The following is a 13715-nucleotide window of genomic DNA, read 5'->3' as shown; positions in this document are numbered from 1 at the left end:
AACAGTAAGCATTTCCATTTAAACAATCCACTCTGAAAAGTCACCAGTTGGTAAAGAAAGGATAATTCTCCTGCCCTTTCTACCGGCCAGACATCCAGTACTCGTTGGACATGTGTTAACTGTAAAAAGACCCACCACCCACTCATGTTCAGGGTTAACTAGGTCAATTAATTATAAATTCCCTCCTTTACCTTTCTGGATTTTTGATTTCTTCTGTTACAAAATTTAGGGTGTCCCAACCTGAGTAAGAGAAGAGGGCAGAGTATAGGGCAAGAGAGAGATCTCCCATGTCCCAGGATGATCCCTCAAAGGAGTCCTGAAAGTGATCCGTATGTCCTATTTGGGAAGAAGAAAACACCAAAAAAAAAAAAAAAGTAAACCAGTAGGATCCAAAGGTAGCCACACATCCTAAAATATATCTATCTATAGATAGATAGATAGATATCAATCTCAAAATACATAAGGTGGTAATAAAAACTATATTAAAAAAAAGCCTCAGGAAACTTAAAATTATGCTGACAATTTTAAAGTACAATGAAACTCTGTTCTGCTGCCCTTCTATTTGACATACGACATTCATTGACAAACTAAAATAACCATTTCCTGTCAACTGCTACAAAGCACTACTACTATTCATCTACCTTTCCCCACCACACATGTTCAAGAACTGTCCCATGGTTATGTTGAATCACTTTTACCTCTGGACAAAATGCTTAACCCTTTTCAACCACCTCCTGTATCCTGGGAAAATCCAGCAATTCGTCAAAACAAATTCAAGTGCCTGATTAAAATTCCAGTTCCCCTTGTTTCCTTTTGGCGGTGAGTGGCTTTTGGGAGTTTTTCTGTTCTGTTTGTGTAAAATCACATCTCATACTTCTTCTTACTCCACTATTCATAGGCACTGACACTGCCCAACTCACTTCAAGTTTAAAAAAAATGGGGCACCTGGCCAGCACTTAGTTCTCAAGAGCAACTCAATGTTGCAACTCTCATGAAATTTGCTCCATCAAGTTCCCAGAGAGCACCAATTCCCAACCACCTCATCGGGCCAGAGCCAACAAACAGAGCAGTAATAGGTATGAGAACGCAACCATTCAGGTGTAAATTAGATTTTTCAATCTTAATAGTGTTGTTTTTTCTTCCGTTTGTGCCATTTTGTAGAAAAGTAAAGACATCTTGGGGATATTACACTCTTCCTGCCTTACTTCCTATACCCTATTCACAGTGTTCAGGTGTCACTCTGTGAAGCTCTGCAACACTAATCTTAAGACACATCCCAAGCCCTGCAGAGCCTTCAGAATTAATTCCTTTTGATAACCTTAGCTGACCTTTTTTTTTTTTTTTAAGAAAACAAAAAAAAATCCTGCTCCATGGTGACAGATTTTCCCAGTGCTGTGGATGGGAATTAGGCATTTATAAGATATATGTAGGAAAATGTAAAGGATGGGAGGTTGGCTGTCTATATCTGACAGTTTGGAGAGGGTCTTAGAAAAAACAGAAGAGTGACAGCCAAGAGTGGTTTAAAGCAATGTGTTTGCTAAACTGGGATACCGTAAAAAGCAGGGAGTTTGGTAACAAGCCCCATGCCAGTAAGTGGGGAGCCCTGGTGACCACAACTTTGGATGAATACCAGATTTTCTTGCTCTCTTACTCAAACTACCATGCCAATGTGAAGTGCCTTGAGATTCCATAATGAAAGACTCTGTAGAAGGCAGTGTGATCTCATAGAAAAATTGTGGGTCTGGAGTGAGGAGACCTGGGTTCTAGTCCCAGCTCTGACACCGGCCTGCTTTCTGACCCTAAGCAAGTCATTTAACCATGGTGCCTCAGTTTCCTCATATGTTAAATGGGGATAAGAATATCTGCCTCTCCTTACCTCACAGAGATGTGAGGAAAAAGTGAGAGAATGTGAAAGCATTTTGGAAAACAGAGTGCCAAAAATGGATATTTTATAGCTGACCTTCAAACTTGAAATCACCACTGATGGTGAAATTCACCTAAGGACGTGGTTTGGCTGAAAAGGCCAATGAGAGACCCATAGACTCAACCACACCACACACAGACAAAGACGGCCCTTTGTCATGCTGTTATGTCTGTTGCTAGCCATGCCTGGTGATATTTTTTGTTTTTGCCCCTTGAAGTTTCTGCTCCAAAAGAGCTGCTCCTTTCTTGATTGCAGGGTGTTGTCTTTTTGTTTCCCAACTCTGGCTTACCATGGTATAGCCATTTCGGCCTCCTGCTTTTGTCCATTCTCCTTATGCATGACACCCAGCGCAGATTTGTTGAGGTGAACATTCCTTCAGTCACATGGTTTGTGATTCTAACTTGCCATTTGATGTTGAGTAGTGCCCACATTTTTATTATCATCACCATCAAGATGGCAGACTTGCCACCACAACTCATGAGTCCATTTCACAGGAGGGGCTTAGTGCCCCCACACGAGGTTCTTTACATCCTGTTCAGGGAAAACCCTAGCAAACAGGAGCAGAGGGCAACAGGATTTGGCTATGGAATCCATATTGTATCTCACCAATCACTACTACTTTCATGTCCCACTAGATAATAGTGCCTTCTCAGGTCCTCCTCCCTGAACAGGAAGAAGTTATGCTGGGGACGGCCCCAGAAAAATACACAAGGAGATAAAATCGGGCTGCGACACTGGCTTCCAAAAATAAGGGAATCCTGCCTCAGCAGCACAGTTAACCTTATTTGTGCGTGCATGACCCCAGGTCAACACCACAAAGAGGCCAGTGATGGGCACCGCAGGAGGGTAAGTTTTATAAACTGCCACAGCTTCAGAAAATCAAGCATCGAGACTTTCCAATTCCTGAAAACAAGATTCAGTATGGTTGATGAACACCTACAGCATAAAATTAGATTTCCCTGTTGTTCCTAAGGGAAAGAATCTCTGACACAGAAACTGCTTCATATACATTCTGGGAAGGATCCTTGCATTTTCTAAGACCTTGCCTTGCTGCACTCAAGAGGAGCATTAAAGGCAGAGGAAGTACATCAATTTGGATTCCTTTGTGAATGATCGATTCAGCCCCTGCAAGGGGCCAATTCAAGAAGCATTTCGAGAATTTGGAAACCAAACATCCACCACTCCCCACTCTTTCAGAATAAGCTTACCCTGGCACAGCTTAACAATTCCCGTTACGATGATGGCAATAAGGGCAAGGACTTTGGCATAGGTGAACACATCCTGCACCCGTGTTCCCCATTTAACATAGGCACAGTTTACAAATGTTAGGAGACCTAGGAGAGAAAAAAACATGGAGGAAAACAAGAAGTTAAGAAGTTGTTGAGCACATGGCATTTCATTTCTTATCCCCTCCACTTAGCTGAATTAGCCTACCAGGCCATGACTCATCAAAGCTAATCACTGATGTGAAAGAGCAATCATGAGATTTTTAAAAAAAATATTGCATTGTGTAACAGGGAAACCTGTACTTCACACAGGCAAAAATGGAAATTTCAAGATCCAGATGTGATGTCTTCTCCAATGAAGGAGTGAGAAAAGACTCTCCAGTCTTCACCACGTCAGAGAATTCTTTCCGTGGGCATTTTCTTCCACCTCTGCTCCCTTCCCAAGCTGACTCCTTGCCCAGACCCAGAGAAAGAGCGAGGCCAATCCAACTGAAGGAAGTTAACCGGCTGAAAGCTTACCCCTCTTTGATTAATTTAAGGGTCTGGTAGGTTAAGGTACTAGAGGTGGGAAAAATACATGGAAGGTGAACTATCGCCTTGCTGAATCCTCCCCACAGCCATGCTGCTCTGAGGTAGTGCCACTCACAGAAGGGTGTGGGGATGGGCTGGGTCTGCTGTCAGCCCCAGTGTAAAATCCCTCCTCCTACCAGATTGAGAAATGGGGGCTAGATCGGAGGAGGGAGTGGCAGAGGCATTCCCTTTAATGGGGAAAATACAACTCCCCCATCTCTGTTGGATTTGGCAGTACCGGTGTATTCTGGAACCGTGTCTTCTCCTGATCCCTGGTGCTGCTCACAACTGGCATTAATCCTGGAGGTGAGAGAGTGCCACCCCCTCTAGAACCTAAACAACTGTCTTCAGAGAACCATAGAAGACTTGTTCTTAATTTGGCTGGCCCAAATGCAGAGCTTTCCATCTATTGTACCTACTCTGCATTGATCTGGCCAGAGGGAAAGGCTAGCTCTCAAGCATCCATTTGCCACTTACCAAAAATTGAGCTGGAAAAAAAGATGGAACATTTCCTTTTTATTTCTAGTGTGCTCCAAGTAAGGCCGTGCAGGGGTTCTTGTTGGAAAGAATGATGAAACTCATATCAATTAACTGAGAAGAGTCAAAGAGGCCCCTTGGAGAGTGAATAAGCCTTGCCCATGATCTCTGTGGAGTTCGGACGCATTCATGTGTTTACTAGGTGAATGACAGATCAACTTATTTTTAATTTAAACATTAGCTGTTAGATCCAAACGTATGCACAATCCCAAAGGCAATTGAACTTTGACCAGATGGATGGCAGATCGATTTGTTAGAGGAAATGGGGTGCAGGACCATTCCAACAGCTCTTAGCACCTGGACCAGGCAACCCACTTGTATCAACATTCCTGGACTGGGGTTGTCCATTAAAAGCTCTGTGATGCGGGGAGGAATTGGGAGGGAGTTCAAAAGACTTCTGCATGCAGGATGGATTTTCAAAGTCCCACGCTCAAACATATTGGTAAAATTGGAATCTGACCCACCTTGGCCTCAAATATTTAAGACTTACCAGAACAGCACGGCTGACTGCTTTAAATAGCTGCCAGATGGCTCTATGCACACATCTGCTAAATGTGCTTGTGCATGAGTGTGTGTGTATGTGTACACAAACCCCAAGATGCATTGCCCCTTAGCGAGAGATCTTCAAAATCTTCCCTATTGTCTCACAGAGTCCCAGGATACACTAGGTATTGCTATCTTAAAAATTCATGAATTCAACTGGGGTAAATATAAATGATTAATCAGAGAAGCTCAAGGGGAGGGAGGGAAGAGGAGCATAGGAGGAGGGGAGAAATGGCTTAAGTTTAGCTTGAACTCTATTGGATTTGTCTTGGAGCTGACTCCACCTAGCCCTGCAAGCTTAAATAGAACACAGGATCAAGAGATTAACGGGCCTAATGTTACCCTCAATCTCCAGTGGCAGTTTCCCAGCTAAGCCTCCATCTTTCAACCCATCTAGAGCAGTCTCCCCTCCGTCTACCAAGTCTGAACATTGCTAAAGGGGAGCCTTATTCTCCCGTACCCCTGGCCAATCTTCAAAGGTCCCAATTTTTCATCCCTAGCTCCTTCCTTCTGAGAGAGTTGTCCTTGGGTTTGAGGATCATGCTCCTCAGGGTGAGTCTGCATCTGTGAGTGTCATTAAAACTCTTTTGCACAATCTGTCCATGAAAATACAGTTGGACACCAGGTTTTCTGGCCCCTTGCCATTTGGATGAACATTGCTCAGACCTCAATAGTTGAGGGACAAGGAATATCCTATCATCAGCAGAATATGTTCACCAGTTGTTTTTGCAGGAGTAGTGATAGTTTGCCCTGAGCCATCTATACTCTCTCACCCTGTCACCCAGCACACATTGCAACATGGCTGATATAGGGAATGGGTGCAGTCTGTAGTCAGGGAAGAGAGTATCCTGAGACTTTACCAGTAGCAGACACCACATTTTGCCATCACAATAAATCAATGGTATTTACTGACCGCTTACTCTCCTGTTCTTATCTTACCTCCTATTACAACCCAGCCTGCACAGCTCACTCCTCGAATGCCAAGCTACTAACTGTACCTTGATCTCGTCTCTCTCACGTCCTCCCTCCGGCCTGGAACCCCCTACCCCATCTTATCCAACAAATTGCCGTTCTCCCCATTTCCAAAGCCCTTTTAAAAAAAAAATCACACCTCCTCCAAGAAGCCTTTCCTGACTAACCCATTTCACTACCCTATTTGCCCTCTTTTTTGTATCACCTATGCACGTGGGTCTGAACTCCTTAAACGCTTGGATACTCACTCCAACCCCACGGCACTTAGGTACATATCCTTATACTCTGCCATTTTCCCTATCGGTAGCTTATTTTAATGTCTGTTTCCCCCTCTAGAGAGTAAGCTCATTGTGGACAGAGATCTTGTCTACTAACTCTAGTATAGTCTCCCAAGCGCTTAATACAGTGTTCTGCATATAACAGATGCTCGATATATACCACTGATGGATTGATTACTATGTGCAGAGTACTGTACTAATTGCCTGGAAGAGTACAATACAATAGCGTTCATAGACATGATCCCTGCCCTCAAGGAGCTGAAAGTCTATTCCTCTTGACAGCTGCTGCTCCAAAGAGGAACGAACCTTTCCAAAACAATGTCCATCAGTCTCCATGAGCTGTCTTTCATTAGGCCTTACAGCCTCGGCCCAGAGCTGCGATATTGAATCCACACCCATCCAATCCACGTATTTCAAGTGATGCCATCCTTTCTGGGTGATGACTGTTCTCGTTATCATGCGGTACCCCAATTAGAAGGGGAAGATATGGAAATGACCCTGGCAGAGAGTGAAAAAAGTCAGGTAGAGAAGGCTAAAAACCTACAGTGTTAACCCCCACACTCAGCACCACACCAGCCAGGAAGCCCCGAGCAGAGGAATTGCGCTTGCCCAGAAACCCCCCTGTTTGGATCGGGTCAGTGGAAGAACACACAAAGAGGAATGGCTTACCCTGCTTACAGGCCTTCTTGTCACCTGGATCCATTTTATACACTATTATTGAGTGAGAACAAAATATTGATCATTTGAAATGATTCAATAATGGGAGTGCCAGGTGTAGAGAGTGAAAGGGAAAGAAAAAAATTTAGAAAAATACCCATGTTAGCTAAGAGGCATGTTGGTAGCAATGCTCTCCCAATATTCCTTTTGAAGCTCTCTCCCTGGCCCTGAATGTTGGTTGATTGGTTTGAAACTCCTGGAATGGGGTAGAAGCAGCAGAAGGAAGGATGGTTTAATCTTGGAGTGATATCCTCCAGCCTGACTTTCTATGATAAAGACTGCTCCTGCCACTTTAGCTGAAAACTGTTTTGTAGCCTTGGGCAACCATTTTTAACCAAGTCAATTGCACTAGCTGTGTGTCACCTTTTATACCACAGCACACAAAGCTGCCCCAAATTTACAAGATTCAAAGCAAATACTGTACTATAATAGTCCAGAATTACACATTTGGGTCACCCTGGTCTGCTCAAGGCCACGGAAACATGAGGCTCCAGTTCCGCGTATTTCAGGCCTACTCCTGCCTGGGCTCCCAGCAAAGATGAGAAACTCTAGCAAAGACATGAGTAGATGAGAATGCCAAGACTAACCTCAACTTCCACCTCTGTTATAACAATAATAATCATAATGATAAGGATGATGGTATTTGTTCAGTGCTTGCTATGTGCCAAGCACGGTTCTAAGCATTGGGGTAGCTACGAAGTAATCAGGTTGTCCCTCGTGGAGCTCACAGTCTTCATCCCCATTTTACAGATGAGGTACCTGAGGCCCAGAGAAGGTCAAACAGCAGATAAGTGGCAGAGCCGGAATTAGAACCCAAGATCTCTGACTCCCAAGCCCGGGCTCTTTCTACTGAGCCACGCTGCTTCTCATGGCCATGGCTGCTGAAGGTGGGGCTGAGAAAATGGTGGTGGAGGCCTGGAGCCTCCAGCTTTAGTGGCCATGATATTGGCAGCAGATTAATAACATAAATACGTCCCCTCTAGGCTGTAAACTCGTTCTGGGCAGGGCTATTATATCACACTCTCCCAAGTGCTTAGTACAGTGCTCTGCCCATAGTAAGAGCTCAATAACTGTTGTCGATTGACCGATCTCCTTCATGGCTTGAAGGTTTATCTCCCTGTCTACTTCTTTCATTCAACATATTTATAAAGTACTTCCTGTGTGCAGAGCACTGTACTAAGTGTTTGGGAAAGTACAATACAACAATAAAGAGTGACAATCACTGCCCACAACAAGGTCACAGTCTAGAGGACTGAGAAGCAGCATGGCGTGGGGGATAGAGCACAAGCCTGGGAGTCAGAAGGGCATGGGTTCTAATCCCGGATCCGCCACTTGTCTGCTGTGTGACCTTGGGCAAGTCAATTCACTTCTCTGGGCCCCAGTTACCTCATCTGCAAAATGGGGATTGAGGCCGCGAGCCGCACGTGGGACAGGTACTGTGTTCAACCCAATTTGTTTGTATCCACCTCAGCGCTTAGTATTCATTCATTCATTCAATAGTATTTATTGAGCGCTTACTATGTGCAGAGCACTGTACTAAGCGCTTGGGATGAACAAGTCGGCAACAGATAGAGACAGTCCCTGCCGTTTGACGGGCTTACAGTCTAATCGGGGGAGAACAGTCTAATCGGGGGAGAACAGTCTAATCGGGGGAGAGTACAGTGGCTGGAAAACAAATACCATAATTATTATTACTTCTTCCAAATCCCAGGCAAAGGCCAGGCTAAATCATTTCTAAAAGCCAACCTAGAATGTGCAGGACAAGGAAGCTACTAGGTTCCAACTTTACTAGCTGACTGCTCGTCATGCTGTCCCCTGGATAACTGCCACTGAGTGCACCCAACGTACTATTAAATTTCAACATTAGCTTGCAACCATGTGCCATGCTATTACTGTGATGAATTAATCTGTTTCAGAGACTACATAACAAGAGTGAGTTTAAGATTGAACGGTCAGCTACAGACCTTTATTTTTATGCTTTTCTCCTAGTCTTTTTAGATAGAAACTTGGACTATTTGGGTCCGGCTTAAATGAGTTTGTATCTTGTATCCCTAGGATGGATACATTCGGTAAGACAGCCGGTATCAGGGACTGGCATCAACAAGCAGCACGGCGTAGTGGAAAGTGCACGGGCCTGGGAGTCAGAAGATGAGGGTTCTAATCCCGGCTCTGCCACTTGTCTGCTGCGTGACCTTGGGCAAGTCGCTTCACTTCTCTGCACCTCAGTTTCTTCATATACAAAATATGTCTCCCTCCTACTTAGACCGTGAGCACCATGAATCGGAGACAACTCAATGGAATAAGACAAGCGGTCAGTACAGTGCTCTGCACACAGTAAGTGCTCAATAAATACGATTGAATGAATGAATGAATAAGACAAGGCCATGTGGGACAGAGGCTGCGACCAACCTAACTCATATCTACCCCAGGACTTAGAACAGTGCTTGTAATCACTTAAATACCATAGTAATAATAATTACTTTACTTTAGGTCCACTGTTGAAAGTCACCTTGGGCTTTATCCAATAGAGCATTCATGTCTGCCTCGTTTATTTTTGGCCTCTCTAGTTGCGAAGATTTTAAATGTTTGCTTCCCCCATTGGAATGTAAGAAGGTCCTTGTGGTCAAGGAGCGGGTCACTTCATTATTCTGTACTAACCAAGTGGCTGATACAGTCTCCCGCACCAAATGGGTGCCAAATAAAATATGCTATGACTACTATTACTACATTCGGCCCCCCAACACAGGGCCATGGAGCCAGGACCTTTGACATTCTCACAAGCAACTGGAGAGCCTGTAACAACATGGAAACCTTGTCTAGGACATCTATATTTCCTTTTTGACAATATTCAACCCACAAACTATTACCAAGCATACCCCAAAATGCAAAATCCCACAGACATCCTGGGAAGGGCTGAGATTCATGAAGTAATGGTTTCCAAGAGCCAAAATGTACTGCTATTGGGAATATAAATCATTTCCCTTCCAACCCAAGGCTAGGAAAGACAGCTAGAACACATAAAGAGAAGCCAACAGGGTCAGCAGCTTATAAGACAGCCTCGCAGATGAAAAGAAAAATAACACAACGGGCTGACATTCCTCTGCCTCTCCATATAATTAATAAGATTTCAAGACCTTGGTACTTGACTTCACAAGGCCCAATTCAAGATGCTGAAGGGCGCTGATAAATCTTGAAGCTCTGGGGGTACTTTTCTTCTGTCAACAAGATACCAAATCCCTTAATCAATCAATTCATCAATCAGTGATATTTATTCAGTGCTTACTGTGTGCAACACACTGTACTAAGCATTTGGGAGAGTACAAGAGAATTAGCAGACACATTCTCTGCCCATAACGAGCTTACAATTTAGAGGGACCAAAGTCCATCTGGAGGACTCATTTTCCCAGTAAGATGAGTGTTGGTTGGATTCCCCTGGTTTTTGTGAAGGGCTATGATGCCTCTAATTCAACTACTAGTTATGGTTGAAAAACCACTATCCTCCCTGTCCCAGAAATTCCAAAACCACGATGTCATCTTTGACTCCTCTCTGTCTCTCACCTTCCATATTCAGTCTGTTTCTAAATCTTACTGGGTTTTCTTCCAAAATATTTCTCAGACCCACCTTTCTCTCCACCCTTATGATCACCACCCTGGTTCAAGCTTTCATCATCTTCACAGACTCCAGCATTAACCTTCTTTCTGCATGTGCATCTGTCTATTTTACACTCTGGTGCCCCAAATCACCTAAGACACCAAAGAATATCGCTCCGCTATTTGAAAACCTCCAAAGACTACCCAATTCTTTCCACATTAAACCAAAAAGTTTGGCCATGGGATTCAAGGATCTACCTGTTACATCCCAGCTTGTACGCTTCACTCATTATGACTATTATTATTACTATATTTGTTAAGTGCTTATTATGTGCCAAGCACTGTACTAAGTGCTGGGGTAGATACAAGGTAATAGGGTTGGACATAATCCCTGTCCCACATGGGGCTCACAGTCTCAATCCCCATTTTACAGATGAGGTAACTGAGGCACAGAGAAGTGAAGAAATTTGCCCAAGGTCACATAGCAGGCAAGTGGCAGAGCTAGGATTAGAACCCATGACCTCCTGACTCCCAGGCCCGTGCTCTATCCATTATGCCATGCTGCTTCCCATCATTCCAAACTCATCTTCTCCTGTACATCCAAGTACTTAGTATAGTGGTCTGCACACAGTAAGGCCCCCTTCTCAGGATTGCAACTAGAGAGTTTCCAGTACTCTACCAGTCTCAACTCTGGGAGGGAGAGTCAAGCAGAGGCATACCCATTCCATTCCTACTTTGGGCAGTGGCTAGCGAGTGGAAGGCAATCTGCTACAAGTCAAAACACATCTGCGCTGGGCAGCAGCAGCATGGGAGAGAGCCGAAGGTGGAGACTCAGGCTTACTGCACGGAAGAAGGTAATGGTAAACCACTTCTATATTTTTACCAAGAAAACTCTGTGGATACACTACCAGAACAATTGCAAGTGGAGGTGGGGTGTTCTAGGAGAGATGTGTACATGGAGTTGCTATGGGCTGGAGATGACTCGAAAGCATAAGACAAGACACAAGACACAGTAAGGACTCAGTAAATGCTGCTGGTTATTGATGTCTCCTTCAGCTTTCCTGCCTCCAACCTTGTGCTCATTCCCTTACCATTCTGAGACTCCATCCCTGCTTCAAATCTACCAGACTCCATTGCTCCTCACTTGCTAAGACTCCTGAAAATCCACATTTTCTTAGAGGCACTCGCTCTGGTCCTATCCCATGGGCCACTCTTAGCACTCGTGTATAACTGGTCTTAATTATTCCAGTTATCGCTATGTTCTTGCTGTTTCCAGTTGATTTTATGGATACGGTCTATGTCTAGCCATCCTTCCTGCTAGATTCAAGACTCCTGTAGGGCAGGGGTCATGCCTTTTACTCTTATTGCATGCTCCCAAGCACCTAGTCCAATTTACTGCTGAGAGTAGAGATTCAATAAATACAAATGAATGAGTTTGAAGAGATCAGGTGAAGGGAAGGTCTGAATTGCCCCATGCAGACCACCCTACTATAAAAATTTAGGCAAAAAAACCCAAACAAAACACTTGGGTGTTTGAATGATCCATTTGAGCTGTCTACAGGAGCAAATCCACCTTCCATTTCACTTCAGCTGTGCAGCCTCAGAGGAGGCTGTATTTCATTGATGATATGATATCTGTCCCTCTGGAGTGGAAAGAAGCCAGCAAAATAGGAGGTCTTAAAATAAACATGGCAGGGTAATTACATGTCAGGGCCCCTCAGTAAAGAACCAGGCCTGTGAAAAGAGAAGAACCTGACCAGACCAAAAAGGTTCCAATTTCCTCAGTAAAGAAAGTAAGTCCCTGATCTCTGGGTAGCCTGAAACGAAAGTGCCAAGGATCCCAGTAGGAAACTGGCCAAGAACAGCTCAGTAGACCAACCCAAAACAGCAGGTGAGAATTGGGTGCTGCTAACTCCAGGCCTGACCCCTCACATTGCTTCAAAAGTCTGACTCAATTTCAACTGCTTCAGAAAAAATAAATAAATAATAAGCCCAGGACACAGCAAACACTGCAGAAAATGAGAAGCCACCTGCCGTGCGTCTTCCAAAGGCACATTTCGGCCAGATAATCTACAGATTTGGCAGAACTGGATCAGGCTGACAGCCCATTCATAACACAACTAAAAGAAAATCACTCAAACAAAAATAAGTCACTGCATTACTTTCCTGACTTGCTTGAAAAAAAGAATAGCCCAGAATCTCACATTCTAATCTATACCGAGTACTTTTTGAACTTAACATCCCACTCATAGTCATGAATTGATAAGGTTTACGCTTTACTAATGACAAAGAGCTGCTCCCAGAACACAGAGGTCTAACTGTCTGGTAACTACATTCAGTAGCCTAGAAAATAAATTCTTTTGAAATTTCACTCACAAAAGTTTTTCACCATCAGTGAACATCAAATGCAATCAAATGGGGACCCAGGGTAGCCTCAGGTAAAGGGCACAGGACTGGGAGTCAAGAGATGTGGGTTCTAAACCACTGGTCTGCCATGTGATCTTGGGCAAGTCACTTAACTTCGCTGAGCCTCAGTTTCCTCAGCTGTAAAAAGGGGAAAAGATACCTGCTCTCCCTCTTTCAGACTGTGAGCCCCGTGTGGGCCAGGAACTGTATTTGGTCTGATTATCTTGTTTCTACCCCAACAGTTAGTAACGTGCTTGCAATAAGCACTTGATAAATATCATTATTATTATAAGGAAAGTTCCAGTGTGGGGCAGGAGGAAGATAATGGACTTAGATTTTCTACTTTAATAAAACATTTATTTGGGCAAAATGTGATTTCTCTCTTGCCTTCAGCCTGTGGGTCTATACTCATTTGTACTGTTGGTTTAGTACCTGCCTTTGAGAAATGGGTAATGTGGAATTATGGGCCTCTAGTATCCACCAAATATTTACACAAACACACACACACCCCAGTGTTTAGTTAAATGCAAAAATACTTGCTGGTACATTTGAAGGGACTTCCCTGATTATGTCCAGCTCAGGAGACTACCCAGTACTTGATCCCAATCACTTCCAACACCCTGATCCAATAAAAAGATATTCCAGCTTTCTCCCAGCAAGGCCTGACAGAGGAAATGCTCAAGATGCCAATGTTTAAGGTTAGGTCTTAATCAAGGTATCAACCGTGTAGAATTAGGCCCCAAGCAAGCCTCTCCATTGGCTTCCACCTTGGAGAGTTGCCAGTTTCTTCAAGGGACCTGATATTTCCAAAACTTTCTCGCTAATAAGGGCCCTGGTATATTAAAGCAGATTTACATTCTGAGAGCCATATCTATTCTGACATTCCTAAACCCTTCCTCATGGTTCCAAGAATTTGAAGAGATGGTGGGGAGGGAAGAATCTGCCATCTCA

The 13715-nt window shown here is 44.0% G+C and overlaps 1 protein-coding gene and 1 non-coding gene across 4 annotated transcripts in view; one reads left to right on the top strand and one right to left on the bottom strand.

Moving 5' to 3' along the window:
• The window catches only part of SLC7A6 (solute carrier family 7 member 6), a 68687-nt gene that overhangs the window by 20886 nt on the left and 34086 nt on the right, over positions 1-13715 (bottom strand). For all 3 annotated transcript variants that reach the window (XM_029050886.1, XM_029050884.1, XM_029050888.2), the window contains 2 exons: positions 3133-3258; positions 192-336 (listed from right to left, as the gene is read on the bottom strand). In XM_029050886.1, the coding sequence (XP_028906719.1) occupies positions 192-336; positions 3133-3258 (271 nt within the window). The remainder of the gene's footprint in view (positions 1-191; positions 337-3132; positions 3259-13715) is intronic.
• On the top strand, positions 10997-11134 carry LOC114807107. Its single transcript, XR_003755160.1, has one exon. It is a non-coding gene; the product is annotated as a small nucleolar RNA SNORA7 (small nucleolar RNA).

Source organism: Ornithorhynchus anatinus, chromosome X1 (assembly GCF_004115215.2).
Source record: "Ornithorhynchus anatinus isolate Pmale09 chromosome X1, mOrnAna1.pri.v4, whole genome shotgun sequence".
In the NCBI taxonomy this organism is placed as follows: domain Eukaryota; kingdom Metazoa; phylum Chordata; class Mammalia; order Monotremata; family Ornithorhynchidae; genus Ornithorhynchus; species Ornithorhynchus anatinus.
This window is presented reverse-complemented; position numbering and strand designations above follow the sequence as displayed.